General features: G+C 31.9%; 1 protein-coding gene across 1 annotated transcript in view; it reads right to left on the bottom strand.

The window, feature by feature from the left end:
• The window catches only part of ACVR2A (activin A receptor type 2A), an 84,034-nt gene that overhangs the window by 27,174 nt on the left and 38,634 nt on the right, over positions 1-18,226 (bottom strand). Inside the window, exons 2-4 of the mRNA XM_006187596.2 lie at positions 6,211-6,418; positions 2,679-2,788; positions 2,340-2,494 (exon numbers count right to left, since the gene is read on the bottom strand). Of these exons, the coding sequence (XP_006187658.1) occupies positions 2,340-2,494; positions 2,679-2,788; positions 6,211-6,418 (473 nt within the window). The remainder of the gene's footprint in view (positions 1-2,339; positions 2,495-2,678; positions 2,789-6,210; positions 6,419-18,226) is intronic.

Here is an 18,226-nt window from a genome sequence, read left to right as displayed (position 1 = left end):
TGTGAAGTAAAATCAGATCGGTGCTTCCCACACCTGGCCAGTCACCAGAATCGCTTCGGAAACTTATCAGAAACATAATATCCTAGGCCCCATTCCATACATTCAGGGGTGTGGTCCAGAAATTTATATTTCTTAACAAATTCCAAAGATGACCCTTACATACTGGTCACAATTTGGAAATCATGAGGAAAATTTTACGTATTTTATGTTTTTATATATTCTTATATTATTTATATATTTATATATTATATATGTAACTTACCAGCACTCTAGTACATTATAATGTTCAATTAATTATCACTCATTATTTTGAAGTAGAAATAAAACTAAGCATTTTGTAACTAGATGGCCACTAACCAGTCTTGCAGAAGTAGTTTACATAAACCTCTCAACAAAAACGAGACAGACTTACAGCATGATACCATACTGTCTGAGTCACAGTGAGGGATGACATAAATGAAGTTCCACATTAAGGACAATGCTCCTTTCCCACAACATGTTTATGACAGAAGGAAAGCATGAAGTCACGCATGCCTAATAACTTTCTTAACAAAGCTTGATCATTTCAAGTCATTCTATCACAAAACCTTTAAATTCACCCCTTATTTTTCAGTAATTCATACAATTCATGCAAATTCACCACAGAATAATGCAAACACTAAATAAATGTGTACAACAACATTAACCATTGCAACAAATATCTAAAACCCACAGAGATGGATACTCATTGAAGATTCTTGGTTCTTAGATATTTATGAATAATAATCCATTTTTCCTTTAAAAAAAGTCTAAACCCTTGAATTAATTAGCAATTCTAAATAAAATGGCACCATATATAAGATAATCAGCCCTTTTATAAAAAAGTCCAACCATACTTTTTATCAATATTTTGTACAAACCAATGTTACCTACAGGACTACATTATTATTTTTTAAGTTCTATTAAGAAACTTAACAAATTTGTTTTTAAATGTAATTTCCAGTTGTTTCCATCATATCACAAATCCAAGGTAAATTCAGACACTACTAAAGTACTAAATATTCTCTCTTTTAAATGTAGGTATTTAATAAAAAATAGTTACCACCCGTAGAAGGTAAATATTCCATGGCCACATACATTTATTAGGCACCAAATTTTTCTTTTAAGTGCCTTTTAGAGATGATTTTTTTAAATAAATCCAAAACTTAGCTACTGATGTTTAAAAGGTAAAATATTTCAGCTGTTTAAAAGAGTATGTTTACCTAATTTAAATAAGGTATTTTACCTTTGGGCTTATTTCTCCATATACACATCTTACAACGATTACGAGGATCAGTGATCTAAAGCTAACAGACTGCTGCAAGCACTGAGAAAGGAGTATGTTATATAAATAAAGCTTAAAGAGAAGAAGTTGTTTTGGTCATTAAATTATAGGACTTTTCCATTTTCTTCTACTAAGTTTTAACCATTAATCCTACTGGTATTAGAGAAACAAAGTTAAACCAACAGATTCATAAGGCTGTGGTAATCTGATCTTAAGAAAAGCACAAACTAGAGTTTAAAAATGTCTCAAGCAAGTATAACCAAAAGTTATCATCTTTCCTCTGCCTGCAAAATATTAACTATTTATATTAAAAGTCCTTGTAAAGCACTGAATCAGCTCCAACTATCCACATGATAAAGAATGAGGAAAATTTCATGACTTTTAACTACCCACCACACCTATATTTTCAGATATATCTGGTGTTCAGGGAGTGAGAATCAAGGGCATTAAAAAAGCTTTTCAACTTCAGTACACACCTGATATGCTGCAAATAAAAAAATATATACCTGGGACTACCAATAACATGTGATAAGAACTGTTGACTTTCTGCTCCTTTTCCCCAAAGCAACATTTTTATAGATATATCTTCCTGATGCCTTTGAAACCTCTCTACGCTACACTTTCCTGGTTATATTATGGGGTCCCTCCCATGGTTAAAAGGATGTTTTGGCAAGGAGTCTTCAAAAAGATACAAAAACTTTTAGAAGAGAAAATGGAAGAGAAAAGAGGGTTATGATATCACTTCTCCATCATCAATTACTTCTCAAAAAACAAAACCCAGTTTATCTCATATTTTAAAATACTATAACAATAAAATTCTTCAACGAAGAATAGGGATGGGAATAAACTTCCTTCTACTCTACCTCAACCCTTAAGTTTAGGACACAGCAAATTACTGTTTGCAAAATTAGCTATAGTTTCCATGACAATAAACATTCAAAAATTAACTCCAAAATGATTTGTCACAACCTACTGTGGTGATATTTCTTTAAAATATAGAATCTAAAATAGCACAAAGTACAAGACAATAACTTACTTGAGTTGGAACAAGCACAGGAGGGTAAGCCATCTTATGATGTCTGTACACCCAAAATGCACAAATGACAATCCCCGCAATTAACATAAGTGGCACCAAGGAATAGAGCAAGATGTTGTAATAGGGTGGCTTAGGTGTAACCGGATTCGAAGTAGCTGTGGAAAAGGGGAGGAAAAAACCACTCAGATTCGGTCTACAAAATTCCACAATAAATATTTATTATAGTGTCAAATTTTAGGAGAAAAATAAAGAGTAAGAGAAAGTGGGAGTCAATTACTTCATCAACACAAATATGCCTTGTTTTCAGAACAGGGCTATGTGTTTTCCCTGTGAACTTACGCTGTGTGACCTCCATCTCCGGAAAATAAGAAAACCTCTCGTTACACATATTGCCCTCACAGCAACAAAAATAAACTTCAGGGCTGTCTTTTTTTTCTATACAATCAGTCCTATAAACAGTAAGAGGAGAAATAATTAAAATCAACATTATTATTCTGAATCTACAACAGATTTTTTTAAAAGATTTTCTCAGAGATAAAATAATGAGTAAGTCGTTCATAGCCAACTTCAAGATTTTTATTAATATTCAATGATCAATTCTTAAAAGCAAAAAATGTTCCTTGAATCCTGTTATTAAATCTCATCAGGAAAAAAAAAAAAAACCCAGGTGATTTTATAACAATCACACTGGCTCCTTGAAACTACTTCTTTAATTTGGTTTTTAATGATCAATCTAAGGCAACCAAACATCTTTTTTATTACTTTTTCAATTATTAGAAAAGCTTGAAGAGGAACATAAAGCCAGTGAAGAAATTTGATCTAGGAGTGCTTTTTCTCACAGGAAATACAGCTTTCCCATTTTATGAATACAACAATTGAACACTATATATAAAAAAATTATATGTGTGTACACAAATACATATACATGTATGTATACATACATACACACACAAAATACTGCATGCTCATATCTTATGGCAGAATATATTTCAACATTAGACCTAAACTAGGTTTGGGAATTAAACCATTAGGCCATTTTTTGCAGCAGATTTAAATTTCCTGAGCAGAATGAATAGGGTTGGGATAAGCAAGAAGTAAACAGCCATATGTAACAACAAACATATAGGATGTAGTAACTCAAAAACTGATTGGACTTCAGTTGATTTAAAGGGTAGGGGAAAGGCAGCCTTCTATATAGGAACTGAGTTGCTGAAAGGATAGGGATTTAGCCTCTAGATCAAATCCTAACAACCACTAAAAAATAGCTATACCTATTTTTAAAAAGTCAAATATTTAAATATTGCTATTAACATCGCATGGATTTAAAGATATATCTTACAAATAAACTGTGAACTTTGGTAATGACTGTTAGATATTATAATAAGGTTGAATTTAACTCTAAAGTGAAAAGTTCAAGAAATTTCAGGGTGAAGGCAGTTTTAACAAAATCAAACTTTAAAATGAAATCTATACTAATATCTATTTAGTAGAAAATAAAACACATGAAAGCTACGTTTTTAACAATACATAGAGAAATGTACAAATTTAAAATTTAATATTTAGAATCATGCCTCAAATTATAGGTTTAATATGATTAAATACCTAACCTAATTAACTCAAGAAAATTACTTTTCACCATCCAATTTAATTCTTTTTATCAGTCTTTTCCTCCATACTTTGATATTTCTTTAATCTTTTTTTCCTTTCTCTTACTTCTCTTACTACCCTTAATATTCATTTTTAATCAAATTCAGAGCATAAAACAAAAATTCATACATTTTTAAATTACCATTTAACCCCTAGAAACAAAGCTGCCGTAGTAATTATCACTGTAAGAGCATTTTCAATGAACAACCCACTCACCATTATGAAAGTTTAACCTCCAGCAAACTGGTTTTAGGTGAGAAGCACAGTAGCTTTCTTCTATAAAAAGAACAGGATCCCTGATTTCAACTAATTTATAAAAGATAGTTTTGGATAAAGATGATCTCCAAACCTCATTTCTTCCCCTCCTTACCTTTCTTTTTTTAAATTTGAGATATAACTGACATATAACATTATATTAGTTTCAGGTGTACAACATAATGATTGGGTATTTGTATATACTGTGAAATGATCACCCCTGTAAGTCTAGATAACATCCATCACCACATATAGTTACAAATTCTTTTCCTTGTGATGAAAACTTTTAAGACCTACTCCTTAGCAACTTTCAAATATATAATACAGTATTATTAATTATAGTCACAATTACATTACATCCCCAGGACTTATTTACAAGTGGAAGTTTGTACCCTCTTGAGTCCCTTCACCCATTTCACGCACCCCTCACACTCCCTGGCCTCTGATACCACGAATGGTTTCTCTGTATGTATGGGTTCTTTTTTTTTAAAATTCCACATGTAAGTGAGGTCATATGGTATTTGCTTTCCTCTGTCTGATTTATTTCACTTAGCATAATACCCTCAAGGTCCATCCGTCCACCTGTGTTGTCACAAATGGCAAGATGTCCTTCTTTTTTTATGACTGAATGAATAATAATCCACTGTATATATAAACTATGTATTCTTTATCCATTCATCCTCTGCAGACACTTAGATTGTTTCCACATCTTGTCTACTATAAATAATGCTGCAAGAACATGGAGCTGCATGTATCTTTTCAAGTCAGTGTTTTCATTTCCTTTGGATATAGACCCAAAAGTGGAATTGCTGTATCATATGATAGTTCTATTTTTAATTTTTTGAGGAACCTCCAAAGTGTTTCCCTAGTGGCCCTACTCACCCTTTCATAATAGCAAGTATCACCTGATGATCACCTCTGTTAATAGGCTAATAATCAGAAATACAGCTAATATGTATAGAGTAATAATCCCGGGAAAAGTCACAGATTTAGAAGTATATCCTAAATACTAAATACATATCTAAATGACTATTTTAATTTCTCATGAAATGTGGAGCTAATTCAATTTTCATGAGCTTATTCAACACTTTTTACTATTAATCACATGTGGCCAATCAACCATAGATTCATGGTAATTAATTAAGGCTCCTGAAAGTGGATCAGGAAGTATCTAGTATTCCATGAGTATATCAGTTATTTGGCTCCAAAAAGTCTCGTTATCTAGAATTTTGCAGCCTCTGCAGTCATCAGCATCCACCAGCAGTGAAAATCCTATGGCCCAGGCAGTTTAAGTGATCAGCCCAACATTTAGGGACACCTTACAGAAAAATCACAGGCAGTCAGTAATATATCCACTGTATTTTATTTCAGGTACAGAATAAAACTATTTAAGTGAGATCTTTTAAATAAAATGTAGCTTTCTATGAGGACTGTGTTAGTTCTGATGTAATTCTGAACGTCAAGTTAAAATGTCTCTTGGGATAAAGAACAAAGGCCTACTTTGCAAGAAAAAAAGGGGAAAATGTAGTGAGATCAATTTCTTCCAGATACATAAAGAGGGAAACTAAAAGGAAATTAAATACTATGATTAAGCTTTATTCTCCTTCAGGATAGATTTTCAACAGACATACTCTCTTTTAAAGCAATTTTTAAAAACCTTTTTCCTTAAAATTGGCATTTAAAAAAATCTATAATCCTAAAAACATAAAGAAATGTTTCTTATCTAAAGTTCTCATTACTTGGTAGATTATTCAAAGTACATCGAACATAAAACATAAACATACTATATTTTATTACTTTAAAATACTTATCTTGTCATTACATCATATTATAATGGCCTTCATAATCTCATCTTTAAAAAAAAACTTTTAAGTGAAAATCCATGCACTGATCTTTCTCCTTCTAAAAAAAAAAGAGGGGGTGATGAAAATTATTCAGCACTATCATAAAAAACAAAATGTTTCCTTACCTGTCATAGCAGTTGATATCATCCAGCCAACAACCTTGCTTCACTATTTCAATGGAACCAGAAATATTCTTCCAGGTAGCAAAACAATGCCGCCGTTTATCTTTGTCACCATAACAGGATTCAACACCAGTTCGATTGGTTCTATCTCTTTCCCAATTAGCATTATAGAAAATACACTCCTGAGTTTCTGATCTACCAAGTATAGCACCTATAAGATAATAAAGCAACAACTTAATATAACTGTATTCATTCTTTAAGAGATTGTCTCCCAGTTGATCAAACTTCAGATCTTCCTAAAATATCAATAATTTACTGTCTTCCTAGTTATGTAACACAGCGTTAAGGTTTCCAGGCCAATCTCTGTACTTTAAATATAATTTTAAAAAATAAAAGAAAGCGACCATATATATCGTAAGATTTCTCTGTAAAAGGGCAGTTTCACTTCATTTAAGACTGTCATTGATGAAAAGCAGTAAAACGTAACTTTATTAAATCCTGACCCTTGATTCTTTCTCAATATTCTGTGTGGCAAAACACACTTCTGCGGCACACTGAAGAACAAAGACTATCTCCAGATAAAGCCCTTGCATGACTGAGCTGTGAACTAAACCAACCCGTTATTCAGACTTGAGTATCTGGCAGAAATGTTCTCAAAAATGAACCAAGTAGACCTGTTTCTTCAAGGAAAACAACTGACAGTATGCATTACTAATGATAAAACATGAGTTTCCAAGCAAAAATAAGAATTCTGGAAAATATGTATTCATTATCACCATTAGGCTAACACCTTCCTGATACTCAAAAGAATTCTTTTTCATAAAATCAGTGATGATATTAACAAATATGACTTTTAAATATAGGAAAATGAAATGTGCCAATATTTAGAAGGTCTATATAATTCAGAGAACCAATATTTTCTAAATGAATTATGTGTGATGCTCGAACATTCTTAAGTAAAACAACTTTCATAGGTTAAAAAAAAAAATCCATTCAATGTTCAAGATAGTCAAGTAGATTTTAATGTTACCGACTTCAAAAAGTTCATTAATGGTTTCAGATTCCACACTGTGACTAACTTTTAAGAAACCATCTCTTGTCTTAACTCTTAACCTTAACCCTAATCCTAACCCTAACCCTAAGTAAGTAAAGGAACTGGAATACTTAAAATAATTCTGAAAAAGATGTACAAAAGAGAATTCTTACCATCTGTTTTTAAGACTTACTCTAAAAGCTTCAGCAATCAAGACAATGTGGTCTCAGTGAAAAGACAGACACATGCACCTATGGAATAAAACTGGGAATCCAAAAACAGGCCCACACATATAAGGTCAACTGATATACAGCAAATTGATAAAAACTGATAAACAGCAAAGGGGCCAATGCATTTAGAGAGAGAAAATATAGTCTTTCAACAATTGATACTGAAACAACTGGACATCTACATACAAAACAAAGAACCTCAGCTCACAGCTCATGCCATACACAAAAACTTTACTCTAAACATATCATAGACCTAAAATAAAACCTAAAACTCTAAAACTTCTAGAAAAAAAAGAAAAATCTTGTGACCCTAAGTTATGAAAGATTTCTTAGAACACAAAACACATGAGCCAAAAAAAAAAAATTGGTAAGCTGAACTTCTTAAAACTTCTCTTTGAAAGTTAAGGAAAAAAGTCCAACTGGAAGAAAATATTTGCAAATTATATATCTAAAAAAATAACTGATATTCAGGAAATAGAAGGATCTCTCACAACTCAATATTAAGAAAACATACTACCCAATTTATAAAAAAAGGGCAAAAGATTCAAATACATGCTTTGTCAAAGAGACATGAGTGGGAAATACTATTAAAAAGATTCTCAATTTCACTAATAATAATCAGGGAAATGCAAACTAAAACTAAATCTAATATTGATTAGAATTAATAATACAAAAACACAGTCTCAAGTGGTGGTAAATACATAGAGCAACTGGGACTTCCCACATGGTTGTGGGAATGCAAAATGGTCCAGCCACTTTGGAAAACAGTTTGACAGCTTCTTATTGTTAAACATGCATGCTGTGTAGACAGCAACCTCATGTCTATGTATTTACCTAAGAAATGAAAACATATGCCCATGCAAAAATCTGTACATGAAATGTTTAAAGTGGCTTCATCCATAACCACAAAAAACTAGAAACAACCCAATATCCAGCAGTGGTAAATAGAAAAATAAACATCTATACAGTAAGAAGAAATGAACTAATGATAGAAACAACATGGATAAATTACACACACATTACACTAAAAATGAAGAGAGACTACAAAGGTTATCTATTAAATGCTTCCATTTACATAATATTTTGGAAAAGGCAAAAAGTAAGGGGACAAAAATCAGATTAGAAGCTGGAGGATGGGGAGAGGGCTGATTACAAAAGATTATGAGGAAACTTTTGGGTGTGATGGAAACATTCCACATTTTTTATTGTGTTGGTGGTTATATGACTGCATTGGTTAATCAGAACTCATAGAATTGTATATCTAAACAATAAACATTTTATTCTATGTAAATTATAATTTAATAAACCTAACCAAAAAAAAAAAAATAAAGAAACTACCACTTGTTGAGTTGTGGTATAGTATCAAAGAAAAACATCCACAATTATCTACAAAAGCTATTAAAATATTCCTCATTTTTCCAACTAGTTTCATAGTTTGTGTATGGCCAGATTTCCTTCATATCAAAGCAATGTATCATAACAAACTGAATGAAAAAACAGACATAAGAATCTAGTTGTCTTCTACTAAAACAATCATTAAAGAGATGTGCAAAAATTTCACTAATTTTTGTTGTTTTGGAAAATATTTTTTTATAAACATCTATTCTTTTGCTAACATATAATGGACTTATTATTGCCACTTTTAAATAAGTATTTTTTATTTTCTGCCTTAATTTCTAATAAGATGAATATTTCTATAATACAGCCTACATTTAAAAAAAAAGACTGGGGTTCTAAATTTCTAAGTCTAAAGAAGTTCTGAGACCAAAAAGTTTGAGAACTGCTGCTCTACAATGCTTTAGCAGCACAGAGATATAGTTACAAGCTGCTGAAATCTGTGGCAATAATGGCGCTGTAGACTTCCTCTCAACTATGAAGAAATCACAGTGTGAGCTGACATGTTGTAAACTATGACTGGTAACTCTATGTCCACTGTATTCTATAAAGGAAGGGCTTCTACCACTACTCATCTGTGTACAAATAGTAACCATTTTCTAAATTATTCCTTTTCAGAAATCTGTTGAAAATATCAGCAAATTAAGTTTCCTCCTTTACTAAATAATTCTAAAGCAATCATGCACTGCCCACATTATCTCAAAACAGGGGATGGCAAACTTTTTCTGTAAAGGGCCAGACAGTAAATATTTAGGCTTTGTAGGCCACGTGGTCTCTGTCACAACTACTCAGTTCTGCCACTGCAGCACAAAAGCGTCCACAGAACAGTAAATGATTGAGGTCTGTTACATTCCAATAAAACTTTATTTATGAACACTGAAAACTAAATTTCATGTATTTTTACATGTCATAAAATATTATTTAAATTTTTTTTAACCATTTAAAAATGTAAAAATTATTCTTAGTTCACAGGCTGGATTTGGCCTATAGGCTGTGTGGTCAGCTACTGCTTAAAACAACATTCTAATTCCCACAGTCTAGTAATCTGCCTTGTGTTTGTTTTGTTTTGTTGGGGAGGGTCTTCTGTGAATGATCACTTGTGTAATTCACGTTAAAAATCACTATTAATTATTTTTAATATCCAAAAGAAGGCTCCACTGAGACATAGGAACACCACTTAAACTAAACAAAACTGACACAAAAGAAAGAACATTTCCTAGAACAGAAATGCCAAATGGGTTTCATTTTTGGTGTCAATTCCAAACAATTAACAGTGGCTGCTGGGAGCAATGTACTGAGAAAGACTTTGGGGTTAAAGGGTCTTGAAATTAGTATGGAAAGAAGGGAAACAACATCAATATCTTTTTTTTTGCCACCTCTGATCTAGAAAAAATATAAACAAATGATTATTTTCTTCATTTTAAAAAATGCTTCTTAATTATGTAATGGTAAGTTAAGCTCTCAGAGTGATTTTTCTAGATCTAGACTATCATTTGATTGATTATTTTCCACAGAGAGAAATAAAATTGCTTAGAGGGAAAACCGACAATCTTGCCATCCTCTCCTCAAGTTGATTCTGTAATCAGTCTCTATACCATCACATCCCTAACTGACCAATAAATATAATAACATGATAATTATAAAAATAAATCAAATTATATGTATTTTTATGTTCTTAAGTGCACATAGTGACTTTGAAGGTATAGTTCAAAAAAGCATGGCAAAAGTTACCTATATTTACTAATCTGTAACTGCATCTCTCAATTTAAAAAATTCTGAAACTTTAAATTTCTACCATAGGTTTATTCTATCAAAGTGATTCCAAATAGTTAATATTAATTTCATTTTTATATTATTAAAAATAAAAAGTTTGTGTGCACAGTTTACTACAATTGCTCTTAACCAATGATGTGCACCAGAATCCCTATTTCTCAAATTTGAGTTTTCTCAAATTCATGTTTGTGTGCCATTTTGTAGCCATGGGAATGAGTAATTAAAAAGTATATTGGCGGGGGAGGAGGGAGTACAAAAACAGATATATAGATATATACTATGTATGTGTTTTCTTTTTTCCTTTTGGCAAAGACCCATTGGTGATCTAATGTTTCTCCCTAGGTAAGTACTACTGGCTTAGTAAACTGTGACCTGAACTTGGAATTTAGTTTACAAACTGTGACTTTGAACAAGTTACCAAAACTTTCACTGCTTGTCTCCATACTTGATTCAATTTCCCTAATAATTCCATAGTTTCATAATTCATACTCAGCCAAGTTATATGAACCAATAAATCTAGTCACAGAATCCAGTATCAGTTATTTTAGATATTTCTATTTCCAAAGTACCACTTATCCATAATGACTAGTAAGGACCACTTCATTTTTCTTACCATTAAAAAAAAAAAAAATACACAGAACCTGAAATTTGATAGAATATTTGGCTTCAAAATAGCCCTACAAAAGTCATATTCAGATCTAAAATACTCCTCCTATAAGGAAAAAGTAAATTTCACCTAATATGACTGCATTCGAGGATTATTAGGGTTTTGTTTTTTAAAGTGTGAAGCATTAAAACAATACACTAACCCTAATTTTACACAGTATCTTTTAGAAACAGAAGAAGGACTTCACAACTAATTTTCTGAAACCAGTATTACCTTGATACAAAAAGCAAAGACAGCACATACGAACACACACACAAACACACACACACACACACACACACACACACACAAAAGAGAGAAATACAGACCAAAATCTCTCACTAACTTAGAAAGTCCTCGACAAAATGTTAGCAAACAGAATCCAAAAATGTATTTTTTTTTAAAAAAGTATCACACCCCAACCAAGTGGGATCTATTCCAGGCATGGAAGGTTGGTTTGATTCAAAAATCAATACATGCAATCTGCCAAATAAACAGGCTAAAAGAGAAAAATCATATGTTCTATCAGTATAACTGGAATAGAGGGAAACTTCCTCAAACTGACAGAGGGCACCTACAAAAACAAAACAAAACCAAACAAAACCCTACAGGCAACAGCATACTTAATGGTCAAAGAATGAATGATTTCCCTCTAATATCAGAAACAAGGCAATGATGTCTACTTCCACCACTGGTACTGAAAGTTCTAGCTATTGCAATAAGGCAAGAAAAAGAAATTAAAGGCATACCAATTGAAAAAGAAGATATAAAACTGTTTCTATTTGCACATGACATAACTGTCTATGCAGAAAAACTTGATGACAAACCAAAAAAATGGTAGAACTAACAAGTGAGTTCAGTAAGGTCATAGGATACAAGATCAACACACAAAAATCAACTGTATTTCTTTATACTGACAATGATTAAGTGTAACTGAAATTAAAATTAAAAGTACCACTTACAATTGCTCCTAAGGAAATAATTACATACAGTCTAGTAAGACATGTTTAGGATTTGTATGATGAAAGTTATAAAATGTTGAAAGAAATCAAAGAAGACCTTAACACTTGGCAAGACATACTGTGTTCACGGACTGGAAGAGTCAACATAAAGATGTTATTCCTCCCTAACTGATGTGTAGGATTAAACCAATTTATACCAAAATCTCAGCAAATTTCTTTGTAGACATAAATGAGTTTATTCTAAAAATTTTTGAGAAAGGATAATAAAGGGAGAGATCATTCTTCTTGATGTTAAGGCTTACCATATAGCTGCAATAAGCATAACAGTGTGGTACTGGTGGAGAGACAGATACATAGACCAATGGAACAGACAGAGGACCCAGAAACAGACCCACACAAATATGCTCAATTAATTTTTGACAAATGAGCAAAAGAATTTCAATGGAGGAGATATACCCTTTTTTGGAGCAAGGGCCATGGTTCAAGCAAATATTTCTTCACTGCCCTCCCGTTTGCAATCTATCATCTAGTAGTTCCTGAAAGCCTAGCTCTTGCAAAATGCATCCCAGACTAAATCCCACATTATGTGACCATTTTCAAGTTGTCTCAAGGTAGATGTAACAAAATCCCAGATTTCCTTTAATCAGGACTCCTCCTTCCCACAAAATATACACTACTTACAATCCAATATAAAATGTTGTATTTTCTGTTTATTCACTGTTTTTAGTTAAGTTTTCTATATATGTCCTTTTATATGTCAGAATGCCAAGGCATCTAAGACTATCCTACTTACCCCTCAAAAATAAACAATACTTAATGAATGATAAAAGTGAAAACGCAACGTTAACAACTGAATAAAAAAAAATCAACTACTACTGCTCTCCCCAACCTCTTTTGAAATAGGTAGATGAAATTAAAGAATATTCTACAATTATGAATTGTTTAATTTCTTTTCTGATTAAGATGACAATGTTTTTCACAGCCCTGTGACCAGCCTTATACTATGACAATTTTCCTATGTATGTAACCAACATTAAACAGAAAGAAAAAAACTATTTTGACAACTTACAAATCTGAGGCTCACTTCTGGACAAGTATTTTCATGCTGTCTAAAACTATCAACAAGTCATTGAGAACAGAGTATAAACAGGTATGCAACTGAATGCCTTCTCTAACCTTATGCCTCCCAAAGGCAACTCAGTCCTCTAGAAAGGGTTAATAAAGTTTCAAAAAAAATAAACACAACATGAAAAATAATTTTTGTTTCCCTTTCATATGTCACTGCTTCCTACCACTCTAGGAGTAGAATACATGTCCAGAGAGAATCGGCTATAGTAGAATGATCAAACTGAATGATGCTTTTAATCCAAAACATTTTAGAGTACAAATAAAAATATAAAATTGTATCAAAAACATTATATAAAAGAATGACTTTAAGCAAATAATTGGGAAATTCTGGTACAGTACCCTCATGGCACAAAGAAACCCTAAAATAAGTCAATGTATACAGCATTTTATTAGTTCAATAGGTATTTTTTAAGAGTCTCTCACTATGTTAGGTAGTCATCCAACAACCCAGAAACTTGCAAGTTACCTACCATAAATGAATATCATGCAACCTTCAATATGAAGGATACCCTAATTTTCCCCAAAGAGTTTTAGAAATTTTTTGACCAACTTGAAATATACAAACCTTTGTATATTTAAGTCCACATAATTTAACTCATTTAGTTTTACAAATGTTTTAAAACATGAAGCACAAAATTTTTACAATTTTGTTCAAACTTCACATATATCTTTCAACAAGTGTCATCTCATTATTTTCTTTTTGAGTCATCTAAAAGTATCAAAACTTGAATTATTTCCATTTGTTTGAGGAGCAATACTTTTTGAGGTAATACAGAATACTGACACTGTAAATGTCTTTCCAAGCCACAAATATCCATTCACATAAATACTAAGACTGTTTTTTTTTCCCATTATTCTATAGGTATATACTGCAATGGACATAAAATTACTTACAATATTGCTTTTAAAAGTGTGCTTTTAAAGGTTTTGTTTTTTTTTTTACAACTTTTGTAAATAGTTTACAACAAATTATTATAGTAAATCAACCCACCCCCCCCCAAAGAATAATTTCTTATCTGTTTAAATTCCTTATCCCCCTTTTACCTATCCCCTCAGGAAACGTCCATAAACATTCAAAATCAGCACTGCCTGGCATCATTTCATTTCTATCTTGTCTTGTCTATCTTGTCTATCATATCTAGCTAGTCTATCTTCTACAAGCAATATACTTCTATTCAACATAAAATTATTGAGAAAGAGCCTCAAAATACTAAAAATTTTGCAAAGTCTCAAATACAAAATGACTCAGGAATAATCTTTGGAGGAAACCTTACTTTATATTAAGTATATGTAGATGAAAAAAACTGATCATATGCTTGTACTGTAAATTAAAACACCAAGATAAGGGCTATAGATAAATGCAGTAGGAATTTGGAGATGATAACCTAGGACTTCTGCTAGACTATCTGTTATCATCACTGTATCACCAGTACCTGGCATAGAACAGGATCTCAATAAACATGCACTAAATCAATCAGTTCACAAGGAAATGAAAAAAGAAGGCTTTATGGAAGAAATAGAACTAAAGCAGGACTATTAAGGACAGAGAACTGAGGTACACAGAAACAAAGAAGATCATGACCAAATAAACAGAGTTGTGAAAAATCAAGATTGTTTTCACTAAACATGAAGATTCCATATTCTTTACTGGGTATAATCAAGACAGGTTTGCAAGACATCGTAAGTTAACAGAAAGAAGTGGTATTTTTAATATTACCTGAAAACAATCAGTAAACTGTGCTGGAATTTAAAGAAACTCAGTAAGCTACACTAACTACCCAATAAAAAGGAAGAATCTATACTATCCATGCTGACCAGATGGCCACAGATATCAAAAAGACTGGCAAATTAGAATCGGGGATCAAGTTTTTGCTTTCCATAGTCCTTTATTTGGTCTAAGTATAGGAAAGTAAGATATAAGTGATCTGCATTGGGTGTTTGGCTGTTGATACATGTTTATTCTTACCTTGTGTGACAAAATAAAAGCCTGATCCCAATTATATTTACCCTTTATTTCTCTTTGTTGCTAACCCTCTTCCTGATATTTGGTCTTACTGTCATGAAAGATATGTACTATCTGGAATAAGTAAGATATCTTCAAAGTTAAGGCAAAACAGAAAAATATTTTTGCCTATAGCCACAAAATGTATGAGATATCTACAAATGCCCAGATCTCAAGATTAAAATAGTTCTACCCAGTTCTCTGGCACTCATTCAAAATATGAATTACATCAGAACAGGTACAAGTAGATATAAGTATTACCCAGACTGTGTACAACAGATTTCTGATATTAGCTGTTCATTTTGGGGGGGATAGGGAGATCATGGTGACTACAGCTGGAGGCCAATAGTCCCATCAGAATAAATGTACAAAATTGTATTTTAATTGTATTGTACAAAAGCCAGAAGTGGGTATAAACTTAGAGAAGAATAAGAGATAAAAGGTAAATTCTCAAAATCAGAACAGACATCCTAAGACAGATTAAGGAAATACATACACACACACACACACACACACACACACACACACAAAGTAGTTCTTACTAAAAACAATCTACAAGTCTCAATTACTCTGAAAAGACACTATGTACATTAAGGGTTTTTAGTGCTTTATTTACTTCAGAAGATATAGGATTTTTTTTAAGTAAATCAAACTCTGATGTAAAAATGGATCACTTCAGCTGCCATGAAAATAATGTGAAATATTTACCTTGAGGAACCAGTGGTATTAAGAAACTAAAAACAAAACAACACACAACAAACAAAAACTCATCACAAAAGTTTTCATCAAAGTAACACCTGGCAACTTAAAACCAGCTATTGAAGAAAATTATAAATATTTATTACAGTAGTTTTAAACAGGAGTACATTTCTATTAAAGAAAAAATGCAAACTCACTATAACATTAAATAACAGACATATCACTTTACCAGCCTTATTTTCAAAATCACCAACAGCCTTCTTCATATTTATAACTAAGATTCTTAATATTAGAAAAGAAAAATCTAAAATTCTTATTACTTCTCTGTGTTATGTAATTTCTTTCCCACTTCAAAACTCATTTTAATAATTTGTTTTTAAGCACCTATAAACACATCAGAGGTCTTCCGATATCCTTTCTTTTCTATATTAATACACATCATAGAAGACATGTCACCTTCCCTAAGTGACTGCCCTTTGCTGTCTGTAAGTATTAAGAAGAAAAGTAAAGTCCACAATGTCTCAAAAGACTTCCGATAAACAAGTTAGAAATATAAGGAGAATAAATTTTCAAATAAAATTTCTACATGGCAATGCAACATATAGGCCCTTTCAATCTCTCTCTTTTTTTTTAACTACACACCTTCCTACCACCAGTCAATCACTTTCAAAGGAAAACACAAACGCTTTCTGGCTTTCTTCTCAGAATTTTTCTTTGCTTCTCCTGTTATACTCTGTACTTAGTACTTACTATCAGTCTGACAAAATATGGCAAGATTCTGTCCATCGAGCTCAAGTAATAAAAATTAAAACACAACTAATGAGGAATAAAAGAAAAATATAAACATTGTAAGTTGTGACACTAAACACAGTGTGTGCATACACGTGTGTAGGAAGGAGAATAAAAGTACTGAGAAGTCAACATTTAACCACTGGTTATCTAAGGACTCCTAATATTAATTCCTGGCAAATTACTAAGATAACCACCTAAAATGTATTTTAACTTTGCTAACTCACAACTGACTAATTTTCCCCATATAGCTAGATAGTTCCAAAATTAGTATATATCTACTTTTATACAGACCAAGGTTTGATGAAAAACATAAATCTCTCAAACCTCTTTCTTAAAAAGCCTCAACATAAAGTTTTAGAGACCCAAAGAGAATACCAAATTTGTAATGTTAGAACTTCCTTTTATAAAAGAGGTAAGTAGAATCCCTTTAAATAAATCCCTTACAATTTTCTTACTTCTTAATTCACTTAATTGTAGATCTAGTTTAATACAAAGAAGTGCATTTCTGTATAGCAAAATTTTAAAAGGACTTCATTTTTAAAATTCTTCTTTAACTACATAAGATACTCCACACAGGGCCTGTTCAATTAAAAAAATGCTAACTAACCTGTGCTGAATTACTAAACATTAAATAACAAAGGCATCCTTTAAAATGTTCTCTCCCAAAAGAACTTAAAAAAATTAAAATTTCTTTAAAAGTCATCTCTTTAAAGGTAACAAGTTTTCATTATCTTAAGGAATGTCTTGAAATCTGTTTGGGCAGAAACACACTTTAAGTTGGTATATTTGGTCAGTAACCGGTATTAAAGCATTGATTTTACCATCAACCACCAAATAACTTCATTTTCCTGAATACATAAAGCATATGCAGAACAACAGGAACCAGAAAAAGAGCAAATCACAAAACTCCAAGTTTCTGGTTCAACTGATCAGCACCTGGGGCCATATTTAAGATTATAATTTTCTAGGACAGTCCAAGAAAGCCTGGCAAATTTCCAGACCTCAATCTTTCTGTGTCTTTTTAATAATTAAAAGGGGAGAAGAGGAAATAAAAGACCTGCTTTCTTCTAATTTTAACCAATATAAGTAGGCTTCTCATAACATTAAGAAGGTGAGATTTCCACAAAGAACCAGAAAAATAGGAGCCCAATGATTTCGCCTTCACAAATGAGAAAATTCCACCCTTCTGCCCTTCTGCCCCGGAAGAACACTTTAAAGTCTATTTTGGTAACATGCTACATGAAATCTTAGGACACTATGTCTTTCACACAGGTGGAGCATCTTCTATATCTTCTACATTCAGGTACTTTGATATTTAAGTATTAAGCAGAAATAGTGAAAAAAAACTTTTCAAAATAT

This window comes from Camelus ferus, chromosome 5 (assembly GCF_009834535.1).
Source record: "Camelus ferus isolate YT-003-E chromosome 5, BCGSAC_Cfer_1.0, whole genome shotgun sequence".
In the NCBI taxonomy this organism is placed as follows: Eukaryota; Metazoa; Chordata; class Mammalia; order Artiodactyla; family Camelidae; genus Camelus; species Camelus ferus.
This window is presented reverse-complemented; position numbering and strand designations above follow the sequence as displayed.